This window comes from Capsella rubella, unplaced genomic scaffold (assembly GCF_000375325.1).
Source record: "Capsella rubella cultivar Monte Gargano unplaced genomic scaffold, Caprub1_0 scaffold_4, whole genome shotgun sequence".
NCBI lineage: Eukaryota > Viridiplantae > Streptophyta > Magnoliopsida > Brassicales > Brassicaceae > Capsella > Capsella rubella.
In genome coordinates, this window is record NW_006238920.1 from 12,146,086 (window position 1) to 12,165,574 (window position 19,489).

At 38.2% G+C, this 19,489-nt stretch overlaps 5 protein-coding genes across 6 annotated transcripts; 3 read left to right on the forward strand and 2 right to left on the reverse strand.

Annotated features, from left to right (window-relative positions):
• The first annotated feature begins 2 nt into the window (after positions 1 to 2).
• On the forward strand, positions 3 to 5,960 carry LOC17887931 (4-alpha-glucanotransferase DPE2). Of its 2 annotated transcripts, XM_006293571.2 has the most exons (23): positions 3 to 110; positions 329 to 694; positions 842 to 959; positions 1,067 to 1,122; positions 1,227 to 1,354; positions 1,442 to 1,568; positions 1,652 to 1,848; positions 2,152 to 2,230; positions 2,318 to 2,356; positions 2,550 to 2,669; positions 2,770 to 2,871; positions 2,980 to 3,063; positions 3,167 to 3,409; positions 3,486 to 3,611; positions 3,733 to 3,807; positions 3,938 to 4,009; positions 4,155 to 4,274; positions 4,403 to 4,500; positions 4,691 to 4,850; positions 4,942 to 5,040; positions 5,154 to 5,351; positions 5,447 to 5,540; positions 5,629 to 5,960. In XM_006293571.2, the coding sequence occupies exons 2-23, from the start codon at positions 332 to 334 to the stop codon at positions 5,796 to 5,798; spliced, it is 2,868 nt and encodes a 955-aa protein (XP_006293633.1). In that variant the 5' UTR covers positions 3 to 110; positions 329 to 331; the 3' UTR covers positions 5,799 to 5,960. The 2 variants fall into 2 exon arrangements, with proteins under 2 accessions (XP_006293633.1, XP_023640638.1); XM_023784870.1 differs by lacking the exon at positions 3 to 110 and having other exon boundaries at positions 170 to 694.
• A 100-nt stretch (positions 5,961 to 6,060) lies between these two features.
• Positions 6,061 to 8,489, forward strand: LOC17889922 (phosphatidylinositol 4-kinase gamma 1). Its single transcript, XM_006295913.2, has 2 exons — positions 6,061 to 6,345; positions 6,453 to 8,489. The coding sequence occupies exon 2, from the start codon at positions 6,653 to 6,655 to the stop codon at positions 8,315 to 8,317; it is 1,665 nt and encodes a 554-aa protein (XP_006295975.1). The 5' UTR covers positions 6,061 to 6,345; positions 6,453 to 6,652; the 3' UTR covers positions 8,318 to 8,489.
• Positions 8,490 to 8,618: 129 nt separating this feature from the next.
• LOC17888120 (protein kinase and PP2C-like domain-containing protein) lies at positions 8,619 to 12,248 on the reverse strand. The gene is made up of 12 exons (XM_023784872.1): positions 12,020 to 12,248; positions 11,815 to 11,932; positions 11,571 to 11,737; positions 11,370 to 11,437; positions 11,030 to 11,253; positions 10,821 to 10,872; positions 10,013 to 10,556; positions 9,816 to 9,882; positions 9,521 to 9,740; positions 9,316 to 9,420; positions 9,122 to 9,217; positions 8,619 to 9,033 (listed from the first exon to the last, which is right to left on the reverse strand). The coding sequence occupies exons 1-12, from the start codon at positions 12,225 to 12,227 to the stop codon at positions 8,839 to 8,841; spliced, it is 2,064 nt and encodes a 687-aa protein (XP_023640640.1). The 5' UTR covers positions 12,228 to 12,248; the 3' UTR covers positions 8,619 to 8,838.
• Positions 12,249 to 12,432: 184 nt separating this feature from the next.
• Positions 12,433 to 13,152, forward strand: LOC17888836 (cysteine proteinase inhibitor 3). Its single transcript, XM_006295174.2, has 2 exons — positions 12,433 to 12,681; positions 12,773 to 13,152. Exons 1-2 carry the CDS (start codon positions 12,487 to 12,489, stop codon positions 12,953 to 12,955), a joined length of 378 nt encoding a protein of 125 aa, XP_006295236.1. The 5' UTR covers positions 12,433 to 12,486; the 3' UTR covers positions 12,956 to 13,152.
• Positions 13,153 to 13,244: 92 nt separating this feature from the next.
• LOC17887658 (cytochrome P450 98A3) lies at positions 13,245 to 15,861 on the reverse strand. The gene is made up of 3 exons (XM_006293986.2): positions 15,286 to 15,861; positions 14,083 to 14,480; positions 13,245 to 14,000 (listed from the first exon to the last, which is right to left on the reverse strand). Exons 1-3 carry the CDS (start codon positions 15,767 to 15,769, stop codon positions 13,356 to 13,358), a joined length of 1,527 nt encoding a protein of 508 aa, XP_006294048.1. The 5' UTR covers positions 15,770 to 15,861; the 3' UTR covers positions 13,245 to 13,355.
• Positions 15,862 to 19,489: the final 3,628 nt, after the last annotated feature.

The following is a 19,489-nucleotide window of genomic DNA, read 5'->3' on the forward strand; positions in this document are numbered from 1 at the left end:
ACCAAACTGAAATCATTAGTTCCCATATATAGTACAGTACTTTTAGTTTCACCTCACTCTCGACTCTCGAGACTCGTGTGTAGATTCACTTACGGTTTGAACAAGCAAAGGTGATCATCAGTTTCCAATTTCTTTACTTCACTACCTCTCTCTTCCGTGCTTTTCGATTTACTCTAATGGCTTGCGTGCTACTGATTTGTTGATTTTCTACTTTTAATTTGTGCTTCTTGAGTTACTCTCCGTCGGCCAAGTTAGTGGATTATGTGATTGTGATTTGGGTTTTGCTAAAGTTTTGATTTTTCTTCTTCTTTTTGCTGTTGTTGTTTAGAGAATGATGAATCTGGGATCGCTCTCGTTGAGCACTAGCAAGTCGAGTAAACCTATGGTTAGCCTTAGCTTCTCGATACCGTATTTCACTCACTGGGGAGAGAGCCTGCTGGTCTGTGGCTCGGCTCCTGGACTTGGTTCAGGGAATGTGAAGAAAGGTTTGCTGCTAAAGCCATCCCAGCAGGATGATCAGCTCATCTGGAGTGGCTCTGTCTCGGTTCCACCTGGGTTTAGCTGTGACTATTGTTACTACGTGGTGGATGACTCGAAAAATGTGCTAAGGTCGGAGTTTGGGATGAAGAGGAAACTCGTGGTGCCTGAGACATTGACTGGTGGAGAGTCTGTTCAGCTTCGTGACCTCTGGCAGGTTTGGGTTTTATGCCATTTCTCGAGCGGATTATACAAGTTTTGTGATCTGATTTTTAGGGAAATTTGAAAATGCTTTGTTGGCTGTTATGATTGTTTCTTGTTGCTTATCATTTTTCCTTGAGATGTTCTGTTCCTATAATTTCAGACTGGGGATCAAGCTCTTCCATTTAGAAGCGCCTTTAAAGATGTTATATTCCACCACAATTTCGAAGTGAAAGTAGAAAAACCTCTAGGGGTCTTTGAGAATAAGTCGGATCAAGATGGTACTATTTTCTTTTTGAATCTATCACACCATTGTCTCTGAGATTCTCTAGTTTGTGATCGATCTCTTGGCTAACTTTTGGGGTCTTTGACTTTACCATGTATATAGATTCAGTTGTTGTTCAATTCAAAATCTGTTGTCCAGATATTAAAGAGGGAACATTGGTAAGCCTTTCTCGAAGATCTTAAGGTTTTTCTTATTGTCATGTTTGAGTCTGATGTATAGTCTGGTAACCATAATTTTTTGTCCTTGATTGTGGTATGTACAGGTATATGTTCTAGGCACCCCAGCAAAGTTGGGGAAATGGAAAGTTGAAAATGGACTTAGACTCAACTATGTCGATGATTCCATATGGGAAGCAGACTGCTTGATCCCTAAAGCAGACTTTCCTATCAAATATCCTTTCTTTATTCTCTTTCAGATGAATTTGTTGTTCACTTTTGATATACTTTCTTCGTGCTGAGTTCTTAACTGTTATTTCACATATAGATACTGTAAAGTGCAGAAGGAAGGTAACATAGGTTTTGAATCTGGTGGGAATCGGGAGTTGTCTCTTCACTCCATCGGTAGTAAACAGGAATACATTGTCATGTCAGATGGGTTGTTTCGAGTAAGTAACAGAGAGAAGCTATGAACTACCTCCTGACGTGACACAATCAGTGTTGTCTTTAAAGTATTTAATTTTACGTGTAGGCAATGCCATGGAGGGGTGCTGGTGTTGCAGTTCCTATGTTTTCTGTTAGGTCAGAAGATGATGTTGGTGTGGGGGAATTTCTCGATCTGAAGTTGCTGGTTGACTGGGCTGTAGATTCCGGGTTGCATCTAGTACAACTTTTACCAGTAAATGACACATCCGTGCATAAGATGTGGTGGGACTCGTATCCCTACAGGTATGATTACTGCATCTATGTTAGTTTTGCACAAGTTCAATAAAGGGTTGGTGCTGTCACTCACTTATCAGATGGAACAAATATTCCAGAAGTTCTGTTCTTATTCTCTCTTGACTACTGTAGTTATGAATAAAAATGTTCCAGAAGTTCATTTTTTGCTTAATTTGTTTTTTGGGACCTTGTGTTCCCTATATTTGGTTGATCATTAGTGTCTGAGCGTGAGCCTCTGGTGAAGATCAATTTTGAACTGTTTGATTCATTCTTTTTGTTCTTTCATCTTTCGGATTTTTCCTTCTCTTGCAGCTCGTTGTCTGTGTTTGCATTGCATCCATTATATCTTAGAGTACAGGCTCTCTCTGAATTTTTGCCAGAAGGTATCAAGGTAAGTTAGTATACTTAATGTAGCCTGGGCGAACCAGTCTCTTAAGAAATAAATTAGCTGATCTTTTTCGTTTCCTTTCACTTTCAGGAAGAAATTCAGAAGGCAAAGAAGCAACTGGACAAGATGGTAATCAGTCCCTTGTTAGACCTTTCATAGTTTTTCAGTCTTTTTTACTCGAGACTCTTGTATTCTTGAAAAAGATAGCACCAGAGAAAGTGAATATGGTATTTTTAAACAGTTGTGTTTGTATCAGCATTTGTTAGTTTGTCACTGTCAGAGTACGTGTGTAATTTGATCTTTCAAAGATTATTACTTGTAGGATGTTGATTATGAGGCTACCATGGAAACTAAGCTCTCAATTGCCAAGAAGATCTTTGACCTAGAGAAAGACCAGACGTTGAACTCAAGCTCTTTCCAGAAATTCTTCTCGGAGAACGAGGTATGCTTCAGTCTGATTTTGTCTTACGCCTGTATACTTATGCCTTCAAAGGCTCGCTTAAGCTTTTCATTTGGCTTACTGAGTTTTCTACCTTGGAAAGGGATGGTTAAAACCATATGCGGCTTTCTGCTTTCTCCGTGACTTTTTTGAGACGTCAGATCATAGTCAATGGGGGACTTTTTCTGACTACTCAGAAGACAAGGTATTATCTTTTTCAAGTTTAGTGATTGAATTACTTCAAGCTTTCCGATGTATATCATCTAGATAGTTTCAGTAATTTCTCACATCTCCAAATACCATAATGCTACAGCTTGAAAAATTGATATCCAAGGAAAGCTTGCACTATAACACCATATGCTTCCACTACTACATTCAGTACCATTTACACGTACAAGTGAGTGTGTTCTGTATTTCATCAACTTCTATTCCATTTTTGTAAGTGAAGTCGGTTTGTGGATGTTTCATCTAAAAGTGTGTGATTGTTCCATTTTCAAAAGTTGTCAGAAGCAGCAGAGTATGCAAGGAAGAGAGGTGTCGTGCTGAAAGGAGACCTACCTATTGGTGTTGACAGAAACAGTGTTGATACGTGGGTTTACAGGAATCTATTTCGCATGAATACGTCAACTGGAGCACCCCCAGACTATTTTGACAAAAATGGTCAAAACTGGGGGTTTCCTACTTATAACTGGGAGGAAATGTCAAAAGACAACTATGCTTGGTGGCGTGCTCGCCTAACACAGGTTTGCATTAGTGTCATTACCAATTACTGCCTTCTGAAGATCTGGAGGCTAACAATATTTCATACTTGCTTTGCAGATGGGAAAATATTTCACAGCGTATAGGATTGATCATATATTAGGATTCTTCAGAATCTGGGAGCTTCCAGCTCATGCTATGACTGGTTTGGTGGGGAAGTTCCGTCCATCTATTCCGTTAAGTCAGGTACACAAGCCACATGCTTGTTCAAAAAAAACTTGGCTCTGAGATTTACTTTTAAAAAGCTTATGGCTGCAAATGAATGAATTTAAAGCTAAAAGAAATGATAAAACTGCTTCTGGTGCAGGAAGAGTTGGAAAAGGAGGGCATATGGGATTTTGACCGATTAACCAATCCCTATGTGCAGAAGAAGTTTCTTGAGGTTAGTTTTTTATTACACTTGTTATGATCTGCTTTCTACGCAGCTTAGCAAGTTGTAAGTTTTCAAGTTACAGCCATTACCTCATAATATATCCGTACCTTTCTGTTGATTAATGTCATTGGTCCTTCAGGAGAAATTTGGAGATTTTTGGCCTTTTATTGCGTCAAACTTTCTAAATGAAACTCAGAAGGATTTGTATGAGGTCAGTAAATTCCTCATCTGGAGTTCGTTTTCCTTTGGAGAACCACATTATATATTCCATAACCCTTTGGAAAACCAAGTCTTATCTTCCTTCTGTCAAAACGTTTTGGTAACTTTCCTGTTTGTTTCCTTTCGTTCTACTCTAGTTCAAGGAAGACTGCAACACAGAGAAGAAGATTGCAGCAAAGCTGAAGTCATTAGCTGAGAAGTCTTTGTTGCTAGAAAATGAGGACAAAGTTCGTCGTGATGTCTTTGACATTTTACGGGTAAACTTGCATCTTAAGCGCTTCTAGATTTCTTTTCCTTGTTCACCACAAAGTGACTCTGTCCAATATATGCCTTTCTCGAGCCAACTGTTCGCTATTGTTTATTTCTGTTGAATTTGTGTTCCTAGAATGTTGTTCTGATCAAAGATCCAGAAGATGCAAGAAAATTCTATCCTCGCTTTAATCTTGAGGATACTTCAAGCTTCCAGGATTTGGATGATCACAGGTATTTCCAAAACCTTTTGCCAAACATGGTAGTATACTGCCTAAATCAAGAAGTCTCTCTTGTTTCTTTGATTTTATACTGCTCATGAACATTTAGTCATTTACACAGATCCTCTTTTGCTCTTATATCGTGCTGTATTTTTCTACTTTTCATTAATCGGGGAAAATCTGACTAGGGTTTTCTGAAACAGCAAAAATGTTCTGAAGAGACTATACTATGACTACTATTTCCAACGCCAAGAGGATCTATGGAGGAAAAATGCTTTGAAAACCTTGCCTGCTCTGTTAAATTCATCTAACATGCTGGCCTGTGGGGAGGACCTGGGTCTCATTCCATCTTGTGTGCATCCTGTATGTGTGCTCTGTTTTCCTTGCTCTTGGTTCATCTAACTTCTTTTTACAACTTGTGTAGAAGCATACGCTAAAATTAATAGTTACTCAGGTTATGCAAGAACTGGGGTTGGTTGGCCTTCGGATCCAGCGCATGCCGAGTGAGTCCGATGTGAAGTTTGGGATTCCATCTAATTATGGTTATATGACGGTTAGATATATTTTACTCAGAGTCCTGTCTTCACTTATATAGCTTCCTCCCATTCATTGCCTGAAAAATATGTATGGTTAGTGATCCATGGCATTATGTCTTTCATAATTCAGGTGTGTGCCCCATCATGCCATGACTGCTCTACGCTCCGGGCTTGGTGGGAAGAGGACGAAGAGAGAAGACAACATTACTTCAAGGAAGTGATTGGTGTAGATGAAATCCCTCCAAGTCAGTGTGTTCCAGAGATAACTCATTTCGTTCTGAGGCAACATGTTGAAGCTCCATCAATGTGGGCTATTTTCCCTCTTCAGGTAATCATCACCAGTCTGATTTCTCAAATTTATTAGAACTTTTTATCAGGCACAATAACGATTTGTGGTTTTTGTTTTTCCCCTGGCACAATTAGGATATGATGGCTCTGAAAGAGGATTATACTAATCGTCCTGCAACAGAGGAGACGATCAATGATCCAACGAACCCTAAACATTACTGGAGATACCGTAAGTAGTACTAACATAGAAACCCTCCAAACTATTACAGTCCCTTGTAGCTTAAATTGAGATGCGAACTGTTTTGTGGTGCATATAGGCGTACACGTGACGTTGGACTCACTAATGAAGGACACAGACCTGAAATCAACGATTAAGAACCTTGTTTCGAGCAGTGGAAGATCTGTTCCTGCTAATGCTGCTGGTGAAGAAAACAGCAAGAACCAAGGAGAAGTTATAGGCAATGGTTCAACAAAGCCAAACCCATGAAGCACCAATAAGTATTATGAGTTCCTATCTGGTTCCACACCACAAATGTTGTTTATTAGCTATTAATGTTGTTTACAAGCTCTCAACTTTATTGTCCATATGACATCAAACTCTGTATTTGTTGTTCCTGTCCAAAATAAAATCCGTAATTTTCGTTACAAACGCCATAGCTTAGGCCTTAGAACGTAGCGTTTTAAGTTTCTTTTGTTTGTGGATTATTTTTAGCAAATTAGCAAAACTCTTAATTTTGTCCTCAACCGAAAATCGCGGGAAAATCAGAAACGTAGAAGAAAGAAGAGAGACATTTATAGCAAAAATAATACAAATAGATTTAGAGGAAAAGGGTGGGAAGAAAGAGAAAAAAAGGAAACAAGAAAAAGAAAAAAAAAAAGGAAAGGAGAAAGAAGTATCGTTCGAAAGAGGGGAGTCTCAGGAAAAAAAGGACAGAATTTTTTTCCGGTGACAGTGTCGGTGTCTCTCTGACGCTCCTCTCTGTTTTTCAATCTTTCTCCGTCTCTATACCTGAATGCCTTCATCCGTATTCAGGGTTCGTCCGTTTGATTCTTCTGCAAGCTATCTTCTCTTCTTAGATGATTCTTTAATAAATAAAAGACTTCCATGTGAACCATCTTCTTTCTTATTTCTGTTTTGCAGAATTTTGCGGCGATTCATGGTTGGAGGAGCGAATACTTAAAGGGCACAATGGATTCAACCGAAGCAAAGGACACACCATCTTGTGGCTGTATATAGATCCAAGTTGATTTGTAGGTTTTTGAATACAAAAAAAAAAACAAATTTTTTTTATTTAGAGTTTGTGTAAATATAAAATAGGAGTGCCAAAAGTTTGATTTGGCATGAATTGCTTGGCTACGACCATAATCATCACCTGCAAGCCCACATTGATCCCGGATATGGCCGTGGCTATTGATCCTTTCAGTGACCAGTTTCCTTACTTCAACCGATCCTCTCAAAGGTGCAGACTTCAATCCCTAACCAACCTTGACTTCAACTTCCTCGCGCAATCCTTTAATCATTCGGTTGAAGATGACAACATCCATCGGAGTGTTTCCTCTCCTTGCTTCTCTATAGCTGCGTCTGCTAATATGGAGGAAGATCTCAAAGCAACCACGGCTCCACGGATTGAGATTCTTGGTGGACAGAGAGTACCCATGGTTCGTGCCCTTGTGGCTGAGGTGACTATGGCTATGGTTTCTGGAGCTCAGCCTTTGCTTTTACCAAGTGGCATGGGAGGTGCTTATCTCTTGCAAACTGGAAAAGGACATAACATTGCTGTGGCTAAACCGGTTGATGAAGAGCCTTTGGCCTTTAACAATCCTAAAAAGTCTGGAAATTTGATGCTCGGGCAACCGGGAATGAAACATTCAATTCCTGTTGGTGAAACGGGTATCCGAGAATTAGCTGCTTACCTTTTGGATTACCAAGGCTTCTCTGGTGTTCCACCAACAGCTTTGGTTAGTATCTCACATGTCCCATTTCATGTCAGTGACGCCTTCTCTTTCTCCTCCATGCCCTATAAGGTCGCTTCCTTGCAGCGATTTGTGGGTCATGATTATGATGCGGGAGAATTGGGTCCAGGAAGCTTCACGGTTACCTCGGTTCATAGGATTGGAATACTTGATGTAAGAGTCCTGAACCTTGACAGACATGCTGGAAATATGCTAGTGAAGAGATGTGACAAAAAAGAGTGTTATAATCGACTTGGGACCGCTGAGCTTGTGCCTATTGATCATGGTCTCTGCCTCCCTGAATTCCTAGATGATCCTTACTTTGAGTGGCTAAACTGGCCTCAAGCTTTGGTTCCATTTACTGCTGATGAGCTGCAGTACATATCCAATCTAGACCCTTTCAAAGATGCAGAACTTCTAAGAACTGAACTACACTCTTTGCCAGAATCTGCCATAAGGGTCCTTATCGTCTGCACGGTTTTCTTAAAACACGCTGCGGCTGCAGGGCTCTGTCTCGCAGAGATAGGCGAGAAGATGACTAGAGATTTCTCCAGGGGTGAAGAGAGTTTCAGTCTTTTAGAGACCCTCTGCACCAAAGCGAAAGCAAGTGTTCTTGGCAAGACTGGCAAAGTCAGCGACGATAGTTACGAAGGAATTGAAGTGAACACGGAGCTAGAGTGTGGAATGTTTATGTTTGATGGTGGAGATACCCCATGTGAAGCGGAGATTTCAGAGGTATTTCATGTATCTAAACCACCTTTGGTCCCAAGAGGGCCACGTGCAAACACCATTCCTACCAGTGTAACTGCTTCGATGTTGTCTTCACAAAACCAGTGGACTACTCATCATGAGAAAAGTGCAAAAGAAAAGAAGAGAGGAGGCAAGCAAGAAAATTGCAACGTGAGGAGCAAGATCCCACCGATTTGTGCAAACCTTGATGATTCAAAAGGTGTTTCTTTCGTGGATATGACAACAGTTGAATGGGATATGTTCCTGGAGAGCTTCAAAACACTTTTGCAAGACACACTGAGCAAAGGGTCCATGCTAAGATAAAGATCCCCCTGCGGAAGTTGAGGCAATCAATAAATAGAAGACAGGCAAACGACAACCAAAGAGATAAAATCTCATAAGGTTAACTTTCCGGTGTTTATATATAGGTACAAGTGTGCATTACTGCCAAGATGACCATAGTGCAAGCTGTAGGCTAACTATTAATACCTTAGAAAGCATATGGATTATGAGACGAGCAGAGTAAGCCGTCCACTCCAATACTTCTTATTTTTCTTCTTTCTGACCCCCTACTGTATCATGTTATTCTGAAACATTAAGTACCATATATTTTTATACAAAAAAATAATCATTATAATGTAACTGATGTAATCAGGAGTATATACACTCAAGTTAAGTTTCCTTGTAGTTTTACATGTTCTATGTACTTTCTGGTTGAGTGCAAATATAATACTGTGGGGCAATAACATAAGCTTCAGTGCCGAATGTGGAATTTTGTTAACATAGAGGAATTAATTATATGTAAAGAAATTGCATGTTGAATAATGCTATGCAAGAATTGGCTACTAGTAGATCCTTTCAGCTGTAGACACTGGCCGTAGAAAGATTACAATGACTGTGATGTTATCGGCACTACCACGTGCTGCAGCCTCGGTTGCTAGTCTCTTTGAACACATTGAAGGTTCTTTTACAGTATCCCTGATTATACCAATAACTTCCTCATCGTTCAAAACATCCCAGAGCCCGTCGCTCGCCATTACCTAACACATTTAACCTATTATTTTTCTCAACCGTCTAATAGAACAGCCAAAGTTTCACATATATAACACGAAAGTAAGATACAATTACCAAGAACTCATCATCAGCTGATAGAACTGTCTCACTAATCTCTGGTTCTGCTGTTACAGCTGGCTTCAGGTCATCATCTCCTATCGACCGGGTAACCTATTACAAAGCAGAAATAATTGACTTTCAAAAAATAGACCAACATCATGTTCCTCTAAGGTCAGCTATCCTTTAAGGAATTCTAATAACGACCAAACCTGAAGGCCAGCAGGAGCAACTCTCCATGTGTCAACCAACCATTCAATATGCCCACCTTCCCGAATCACACGATTCCTTTCATCAATACAGGTTGCAAGATGTGCCTGAGTACCATTGCAGAAGTTGATTTACGCAGGAGGTGGTAAAGAGGACATTAATAGAATATAAACTTAGCACACTTTCAGTATGGTCGTCTTATCTCACCTTACTCAGAGCAAAAGGGTGGCCCGCGCGGCATAAAATTGCCCTGGAGTCACCAACATTCGCAACAAAAAGCTTATTCTCTACTAGGAGAGAGGCTATAGCAGTACAACCAGGATGCCAGTCTTTCTGACTCACCCTTTTTGATTCCCGATGGGAATCAAGTTCTTGTCTGAAAGCTAAATCTGTCTTAACAAATGCTTGTGACAATGCCTCGCCAGCGCTGAAAATGAGACATACCAATGGATTTAGATAAAACCATGCTGAAGATTAGGGAAAGCTTGAGCTGAGCATTAACCTTGTGGAACATAGGCTTTGAACTAGTCCTGGCAAAACTTGAGCAGAAAATTCAGCAGCTGCGGCACCTGCATGTCGAACAGGATGCTATTTTATATACCATATGATGGATAACTAACGGATCTGGAGTAAAAAGAGAGAGGGCACACAAAAGTTTTGATTTCAATATTTCCTCGGTTAAAATGGCAGTTGGTATACCTCTGTGACCATCAAAGATGGCAAATAAATGGATGTTTTCCTCACTACACATGTGAGGCATGAGGAAGTGTGTATCTTCCATGGATTCTCTTCTTCCACATGTTGCAAAAGCCCCACAAGAAATAATAGGTACATATCTTGAAGGGTCATCTGTTGAACTAGACCATAATTTCACATCAAAGACATGGAAAACAGACGATTTCTTGGATAAACACTCCCCTTGACTAGACCAATTAATGGTCTCTCTGTAATCTCCAGAAGTTTTAGTGGTGTCCCCATCTGTATCACTCTGGGAATTAAAGAAATTCTCACTGAGATGACCTTGCTTTCCTCTCTCTTGTTCCCAAATTGATTCTAGCTCCAAAACCACATTGTCCAAAGAAGGTCGCTTAGAAGGATCCGCTTCCCAACACTTTTGTATCAAAGACAATAAACTCTTTGGGGCGTGCAATCCACTTTCAGCAAGAGCAGGTCGGAGACCAGAAGACACAATGGCAGCTGTAAGTTGCTGTTCTGTGTAATTCATCTCTAAAACAGTGTGAGCCTGCCATCCAGGTTTTCACAGGGTACATTATGTGTTACGAATGAAAAGAACAGGAATGCATTTATATGTCCTTGAAGTATACATCTAAATTTAATTGACTATATGACCCTCAGAATTGCGCTCACCAAGTCTAAGCTATATAGAATAGTAAAATGAATGCAACTCAGGAGCCTGATATACAAAAATAAAGACAGTAGATCGTATATAAAGGGTTCTGGCAGAGATGGTCATGTCAGAATGCAAAATGAGGAAAGACATTTTTACCTGAGCTTCTGCGCGAAGATCAGTATATGGAACAACTCCAGTTAAAAGCTCACTGCAATGTAAGATGGAATAACAATTCATAACCAAAGAAATCTTACAGGAAAGAAAGGCAAACATACTCCAAACAAATTAAAATATACGAAGGAGATATGAATGTAAGAAAAGACTAGGAAGAAACTTGACAATTTCTACACAGAGATCATCCTTACTTGATCAAAATCCCAAAGCTATAAATATCTGATTTCTCAGTATACATCTCTTTCCTTAGTATTTCAGGGGCCATGTAAATAAGTGTTCCGACCATGTTCTTTTTGTGGAATCCACCAGTTGGCTTTCCAGACGATCTCCAGTTCTGCAGATTAACTTCGAGCAAATTCTTCTTGTATTCTGCTAAACCAAAGTCAGCCAGATATGGAGAAAACCTCTCGTCAAGCTGCATCAATAATGCTCAGTTAAGCTTCACACAAAATCTCAGAGAAGAAGTACCTATTCTAATGGAAAAATCACATAAGAAGATAGGTAATCTAGATGATAGAAGAAGAGCATTACAAGAATATTTGCTGGTTTCACATCTCTATGAACAATTCCGTTGTTGTGAAGATATTGCAATGCCTTAGCTGAAAAAGCAGAAACCTCCAGAATCATATAATAAAATTAAGTATCCATTGAAAGATCCATCACAAGAAATCGTCAAAGTCAGACATTAGTGGCCAAAAAGAACGTTCCTTTGAGACAAGTAGAGTCATATACCCAAGTGAAGCGTGATCATTAACACTTGATCAATACTCGGTGACCACTCCTCGACGTGTAACTTGTCAGCTAAGGTCCCTGACTCGTAGAACTCGAAGAAAAACATGTAATTGGGAGGCTTCGCGTGAGCTGCCACTAGCTTAGCCACACCCGGATGATCTAGATTGCTTTACCAAATCCAAAAAATCAACATTTTGCAAATGTATTCAGTTAAGAAATTTAAAATGTAACAAGAGATAGAGACCATAAGAGCTGCAAATTCCTGTGGAACTTGTCGAGGTCATCGGAAGTAGACAATATAGGCTTCTTCGCTGCTACTTTGCGTCCGTCGAGAATCGCTTCGTAAACCACACTCTCTGATCCTGAAGAGTTCTCCAGAGAAATCGAATTCAATCGAAAGAAGTGAACAAGAAAGAGAGAAAAAGTTTGGGGAAGAGACGAAACAGTACCTTTAGCGATGGGGGAGAGAAGAGTGAACGAGGAGGAAGAGAGATGAAGAGGAATAGATGCACTGCTGCAACATCCTCTGATGCACGTGTTTGGCATAACAACTTCCATCGCCATTTTTTCCACCGGAGGAACAGAGAAGCCGATCGAGTGATGCCGACGACGAGATCCCCAATTTCGCAGTTTCAACTTTAACCTCGTAGAATGCATACCGTTTTCATGTGTTTGAAACGCTCTCAAATAAATGTAATCCCCACGTTTCCTGCCGTTTTTAGTTATTTCTCATCTCTTTGACTTTTAACTTTTTCATTTAACGAAGGGAACGCTCAGCCGCTCAAGTTAAGACACGTGTAATTGGTTCCTTGACTTGTCACTTTCATACCTTAAGCGCCAAGACACGTAAAGATACCGACAAGGCCAAAATTTGTGAATCTGAATTGGTAAGAATCATAACAAGTTTCCCTTAAATATGAATTCAAAGGCGTTATGGATCGTTACCCTTCTTCTCTGTGGCACAATTCAATTAGCGATTTGCAGATCAGAAGAGAAAAGAACAGCAGAAACGATGAAGCTAGGTGGTGTTCATGATTTCCGAGGAAATCAGAACAGTGGAGAGATCGAGAGTCTTGCTCGATTTGCCATTCAAGAGCATAATAAACAACAGGTTTTGTTGAATCCTCTGTTTCGATCTGATTATGGATCCTATGAATCTTTGTCTGATTTGTTTTTTGTGTTTTTTTTCCGGACAAGTACAGAACAAGATTCTTGAGTTCAAGAAGATTGTAAAAGCAAGAGAGCAGGTAGTTGCAGGAACGATGTACCACTTAACCCTAGAAGCAAAAGAAGGTGATCAGATGAAGAATTTCGAAGCCAAAGTGTGGGTGAAGCCATGGATGAACTTCAAACAGTTGCAAGAGTTTAAGGAAACCTCTTCTTGAAATTCACTTGTTCAAAGGTAAAAAAAAAAACAAACGACTGATGCATATTATGATTACAAATGCTATGAAAATAATTATAGTCTGAGATAACTTGATTACAAATGTGTGTGTGTGTCTGATATGCTATAGGCAAAACCTGAAGTTAATGTAATCAAGAAACTTGTTCGTATGTCCTACAAATTTCTTTCCTGGTTCTTCCTATATTTCCCATAAAAAAAACATCCAGTCGATTCAAAATTGTAAACCTAGTGAAAGAAGAAGATGGTTTTTTTGCTTATACTTGAAACAATTGACGCAACCAATCTTCACCAAAAGTTTTCGATGGTACACCAGAAAGAAATATGTCTACAAAAACAATCAAGAGCAGCAGCAACAAATTAAAGATAGATCAGAGAGATCTTTACATATAGTAAGGCACGCGTTTGTACAGGTCCGAAGGCAACCGTGGCGTTGCAACCGCTTGAACAGGGGTACGCATGTAAGTAACGAGTCCGGGGTTTTCGGACATATCAATCTCTTCCGGTTTAGTCCCTTGAGGCGGTGTCCAAACAAAATGGTGAAGCAAATGACTCATCATCGAAGTCACCAAGTTGATACCAAGTTGTGCACCGGGACAAACCCGTCGTCCTGCTCCAAACGGAAGCAGCCTAAAGTCATGTCCCTTCATGTCAACATCTTCTTCCAAGAATCTCTCTGGTCTAAACTCCAATGGATCTTTCCATACGGCGGGGTCTCTAGCCACCGCCCAAACATTCACATGGACGTTTGATCCTTTGGGAATGTCGTAGCCTCCGATCTTGACGTCTGCGTTGCTACGGTGAGGGAGCATTAGAGGCGTCGGAGGGTGCAGCCTGAATGACTCTTTCACCACACATTGCAAGTAAGGTAAGCGGGAGAAATCTTGCTCAGTTAAGATCCGATCAAGTCCAACCACTCGGTCAAACTCTTCTTGCACCTTTTGTTGCACTTCCGGATTCTTGATCATTTCAGCCATCCCCCATTCAGCTGTAATCGCTGTCGTGTCCATCCCTGCCGTGATCATATCCTGCGAACACACACCATTTACCAAACGTGAGTCACAAGAAATCCAAGGGTCTAAAATGGTTATTGCGAACACTAAAACGCACCCAAAGAAGGCCAATGATAGTATCATCACTAAGATCATACTGATCTTTCAAAGTAAGCAACGCGTCAACGAAATGCTGTTTCGTTCCGCTAGACTTTTCACGGGCCAAAGTGTGCTCCTCCATGATTGCTCGCGTGAGGCGGTCGCGACGAGCACCATGCTCAGCAAACGACTTCTCATCGGCCGGACACAACCACCGGAGCCACTCGATGTGTTCAGCTATCGACAGTGAAGCACCTATCTTCAGACCGTTGGATACTATGGCCTTGAACTCAAGCCCTTGCTCGTCCACCACACCTTCCGCGTCCATAAAACGCTTCCCAAATGCTAGTCGCGTTATGTTGTTGAACGCAACCGCTCCTAAGTACTTCCTCAGCTGTAAACCTTTTGTTCTGTTTTCTGAGAATAATAAAGTCAGAATTATTAAGTCAAAAACATTATGGTAGTTGGACTATATATATATTTTGTTTTTGTTCACCATTTGGATTAATTAACATAAACTTTTATTGAGTGAGCTAAATAATCATAAATCTTTAAAAAAAAATTGCAAATATTATACACCAAATTTATGCTAATCTCCTAACAAACATGTATTTAAAAATAAGAAAATCATCACACTGTTTTCTTTCTCTAAATAACATGCTCTCAGCCTATTGGTAGTATGGGTATGAATTTTCGTTAAATTCTTTTCTTTAGTTCACTCATTCAATACCCCCACCTAGTTTTAGAATGGGTTATGACTTTGTCGAACAAAAACATTAATTTGACGTTGAAAGAGGACATAAACATGTTTGTCAAATCTTAGTATATGTACTGTGCAATCTACTAGATTAATAAATGTCTGACGCTAAAGAAGAAGAGTAAAGAGTAAAGGCAACGCGTGGCTTGTCTTGCCTTAATTTGAACTAAAAGACAAATCTAGCAGCATCAACCTCTCTCTCTCTTTTTTTCTCTCTTTGATATCAAATCTCGTTGTTTCCAAAGAACAAAAATTACGATTTTGAGTAAAATTTTATTCTTACCGATTTTGAATAAAATCGAATCTTCTTAGCCAGAGCATTTGGACGGACACAAGTCGTATTCAAAATACCCTTCTATTCTTTACCTCTTTTGAGATACTTTTTATGGATAAACTTCTAATGGCAGATAATGTTTTCATGTATATAAAAAAATTGACCTGAAAAAAGAAAAGAACGATACGTACCAGGAAGGTTATAGTCATTGAAGACTGATTCGACCATGGCGGTGACTTCATCTTCACGGATAGGTCTGAGAGACTCGAGTCGTTTAGGTGTGAAGAGCTCAAGAGTGCAAACTTTTCTCACCTTGACGTAGTGAGGACCGTAATCCGCCCATATAAGATCCTGACCGCCGCGGCTGAATGATTCCGTGGATCTGTTCCGGTGCCGGTCGGCGAGTTTCTGGTCTTGCTCTTTCAAGACTTCTTTCGCTAGCTCCGCACTAGATACAACGACGTTTAAAATCGAACCGATCCAGACCGATATGATTGGTCCATATGATTGAGCCCACTCGTAGTAACATCTGAACCGGACCGGTTTTATGTCGTAGAGGTTACCGAAGATCGGCTTGGGGCGTGGACCGGGTGGTAACTTGAATCTCAGCCGTTGGATCAGCTTGTAAGCTACGACGGCGACGATTGCCGCTGCCGCTATCAGAAACCACGACATGGACTTTATATTATTATTATTGTTTTTTCTTATAAAATGATGAACTCGATTATTTTAAGGCAAAACCAAAAAAAAAAAAAAAAGTAATGTAAAAATCGAATTCACTTGTAGAATTCTAGATAGGAGGAGTGGTCGAGACTTTGATTTATATTAGGGAGGGGGTTGGTGAACCAACCTTTTTCCTTTTTTCCTTTTTAAAAAATAATAATATAAGTTATATAACATATATAATTTATACGTATATAGCAAACAATTACTTTTGGATAATATTATTGATGATGAAGTAGGGGGAAGTTGGTGGACAAAGTTATCAAACAATCACTTTGGATTTAACTTTAATTAAAATTGCTAAAACTTAATTACGTGTATAACTAAATTTAATTTGAGGTTTTGACTGATTATAATACACCCTCGAGGAAATTTAAAAATCATTACTTTGTATTTCACTGTGGTTTAGTTACTTTGGCAGTTGAGGTAAAAAAAAAACACATTTACTAGAGCTGGATTTGTTTTCAAAAAGCTTTTCCTTTACATAGATTTAGGTGAATAGTGCATATACAAATATATTGCTGTGTTTTTTAATAAATCTTCCCTAAATTTGATTATAGTTGATTATATATTTCTGTAATTTTCAATTACTCTCTCTTTTTCTATCCTTTTTCATCTTGGTAAATTATTTATTCTTTTTCCCCTATTTTGTTTTTGTTACTCTATTTATATTATAACATTGCACATACCCTGGATTTATTTGTTAGGGTGTTAAACTAAAATAGTCTTATGAGAAGTTGTTTGCTTTTTTTACAAATCCATATACACAATGTGAAAGGTTATAGAGCAGTTTTTTTTCGTTTAATGTTAAGCATTACCAGGGGCGGACCCACAGCCAAGATGGTGGGGGCAGCTGCCACCAGCAAAAAAAAAAAATATTAAAAAATCATTAAATATTATTAGAAAACAAAATCTGTCCCCACCAAAAAAACTACTTTTCATCTTTTTTCTTGGAAAGTCCATTAATCCATGTACCAAAAAATATATATTAATATATAAATTAAAGACTTACTAATCTATACCTAACTTTTTGTTATTTTCTTCTTCTTTAGTCATTTGGTTTTTTTGTGTGACAACAAATCAACAACTATCAATTTGTGAGTTTATTTTCCTGCTCTTTTTACAATCGTTTCTATTATATAGGCATTATTTTTTAGTCAATTAATTTTATTTAATCAGTTCAAACTTATAACTATGTTTCCTGGAAAACATTATATAGGTTTTTATGTTATACATGACTATATTAGTTTTTGCAGTGATAATTGTTTATATGTTTATTCTATGGTTAAGCTTTTATGGAAGTTTGTTACATAATTCAAAAATTTTAAATTAATAAATTTTAAAATATAAGTCTATAAATTCAAAATTTTCTAAATTTTTAATTCATAACATGTTTTTTTGTTTTTAATTATTTGAATCTGTCACAAATGAAAATGTGGTAAAAAGGTTTCAATTGTTAAATGAGCGTCTGAGTGGTTTTGTAATATGTTTTAAAGTTTTTACATGACAATTTTATGTCTTTTATAATTTAGTATTTGATAGTATTTTTACTATATTTTTGCCCCCATTGAACAAATTTTCTAGATCCGCCCGTGAGCATTACTGTATTAGTGTTCAAATTTCAAACTAAGAAACGCTGCTTTTAAGAAAATACGGAATTTGATATATATATATGTTGACAATAACGTAAATTAATTTGCAATTTCACTATTAAAAGTGAAGAGCATTCAAATTATGTTTTGAATTATCACATATCTTCATTTCTTAAACTATATCAAAGACTAGATCACTATTCACATTGTATTAATTATCTCCACCAGTCCACCACTATTAGTTTATTATCTTTCCTATAATCTTCATTTCTTCCATCCGCTACTAATAAAATGCTTATTATATGATAATTATTTGAGTACGTGTTGGAACGATGACTTGCGCCAATTCACAAAACTTTGGTTCGCATGCAGTGAAACCGATAACGTAAAGTAAAAGATAATTATACAAACACATATAAGTTGCAACGTCAAAAATAAAAATGTTATTAATTCTACTTCTTTTTTTTTGAACAAACTGTTAATTCTACTACACTGTACGTATATGCATCCGATCGATGGTAATAACCAATAAATTTTAATTATAGTCTCATGGACTTAATTTGGAGGACATGCATGCTAGCTCAGCACTTGCAGGAGACTCTTTCCAGTTTACGTTCATCAGTAGGGAAGTGCAAATATATACAATGGTTGATGCTCTTGCAAAAAAGGGCTAGAATCAAGAATTGAGAACTTGACTATTTATTTTGGACTTGTTGAAAGGTTGTAGTCTCTATATATATAATGTACTTTATCTTCTTTTTTTCTAATACAAAATTTGGCTGATTAAAATTGTTGGTCTCAAACGTTACGAGAGAGCGAGTGGAGAAGGTGTGGGAGGGTATAGTTTTGGGGTTGGTGAGAGAAACACGTCACCCTTTTTCATCGGCTACCACATGAAATAGAGAAGATGGTTGGTGCCGTAAGTGTGTGGTCGGAGACCACGTACACATTGCTGCTTCGTGCGATATAGATGATTTTTAAAAATTTTATTTGAGACTCGCTTATTAATAGAAGTGACTTCAATTTAAGACTTTTTAGTAACTAAGACAAATATTTACGTATTAAGGAATTTTTAGTTCAATATGTATCATGTCGGTTTGAGATAATATAATAGACTATTAAAGAATCATTCAGTTGTTAAGAAAAGAAAGAAAAAAAATAGTTAAGAGTCTTGTAAAGAGATAGGAGATGAAGAGAGTTGGTATTGTATTGTAATTTGTATGTTATAGGGTTAGTGGGACCAAACGGGTTGGTGGGTGTGTTTGGTGAGATGTAAATTTTTATTCAATTTATGTGATTTTATTTATGTGTTATAGGTGAGAGAGTTCAATGATTCAGTATTTGGTTCAATAAAAGATGTATGTAGGTGTTATTATTTCTAACTAAGGTAGATGAATTATACTGTAAATCTTCTTTTTTGTTCCTATTTTCTTTGGGTTATAAATGGCCGGCCAAACCTCTCCCAATTTAATAGTTTATATATAAGTAAACTGAAAATGTATGTTTTTGTTTTGAGCAGAATGGAATTTTTTTACATATTCGGAACCCCCAAGCTTACTAATTTTACTATTAAAGGTTGGTACCAAATATATATGATGGAAAGACGAGGAAGTTTATTAAGACTTTTCTATCTCTCATTACATTCAACGAAGATGAAGAACGAGAGAGTTCTTAATTCTACTCGATCTTAGTTAGACCAAGACATCAAACCAAGATGCTACTTTGCAGAATCTAACTTAACCTGCATAGTCTACCGGTAGCACACATATCATACATTTGAAAACTCCATTTATACGTCTTGATGAACCTTTATTCTCAACTAGTTATATTTCTTCAATATGACGGATACTGGATAGAGGCTCAATTAGTGGGCTCTGGGCCAAGAATAGTTTTTAAGCAGTATAGTAGGCCTTACCTCGTTGTAGAATCACCCATCGGTAGAAGTTGAACTGTTTTGTTACGATATCTATTATTTATCTACACTGTGTCTATGTTACTTACAGACTTAGCAGTGCGTAGTGAGTGGTTGTTTATTCGACCCATTATTATATAAAATAGAAATACTATTACTCATGTGAAA

What these genes read in the sequence shown, in the direction of transcription:
- LOC17887931 (XM_006293571.2), top strand. Translation starts at nt 332, where the DNA reads ATGATGAATCTGGGATCGCTCTCGTTGAGCACTAGCAAGTCGAGTAAA. An exon ending in AGCTTCGTGACCTCTGGCAG is followed by an intron (nt 695 to 841) that starts GTTTGGGTTTTA and finishes CTATAATTTCAG; the next exon opens with ACTGGGGATCAAGCTCTTCC. An exon ending in TGCAGAAGAAGTTTCTTGAG is followed by an intron (nt 3,808 to 3,937) that starts GTTAGTTTTTTA and finishes TTGGTCCTTCAG; the next exon opens with GAGAAATTTGGAGATTTTTG.
- LOC17888836 (XM_006295174.2), top strand. Translation starts at nt 12,487, where the DNA reads ATGAATTCAAAGGCGTTATGGATCGTTACCCTTCTTCTCTGTGGCACA. An exon ending in AAGAGCATAATAAACAACAG is followed by an intron (nt 12,682 to 12,772) that starts GTTTTGTTGAAT and finishes GGACAAGTACAG; the next exon opens with AACAAGATTCTTGAGTTCAA.
- LOC17888120 (XM_023784872.1), bottom strand. Translation starts at nt 12,227, where the DNA reads ATGCATTCTACGAGGTTAAAGTTGAAACTGCGAAATTGGGGATCTCGT. An exon ending in CAAAGCCTATGTTCCACAAG is followed by an intron (nt 9,741 to 9,815) that starts GTTAATGCTCAG and finishes TCTCATTTTCAG; the next exon opens with CGCTGGCGAGGCATTGTCAC. An exon ending in TTGCTCCTGCTGGCCTTCAG is followed by an intron (nt 9,218 to 9,315) that starts GTTTGGTCGTTA and finishes GCTTTGTAATAG; the next exon opens with GTTACCCGGTCGATAGGAGA.
- LOC17887658 (XM_006293986.2), bottom strand. Translation starts at nt 15,769, where the DNA reads ATGTCGTGGTTTCTGATAGCGGCAGCGGCAATCGTCGCCGTCGTAGCT. An exon ending in CAATGACTATAACCTTCCTG is followed by an intron (nt 14,481 to 15,285) that starts GTACGTATCGTT and finishes TATTATTCTCAG; the next exon opens with AAAACAGAACAAAAGGTTTA. An exon ending in CTATCATTGGCCTTCTTTGG is followed by an intron (nt 14,001 to 14,082) that starts GTGCGTTTTAGT and finishes GTGTGTTCGCAG; the next exon opens with GATATGATCACGGCAGGGAT.
- LOC17889922 (XM_006295913.2), top strand. Translation starts at nt 6,653, where the DNA reads ATGAATTGCTTGGCTACGACCATAATCATCACCTGCAAGCCCACATTG.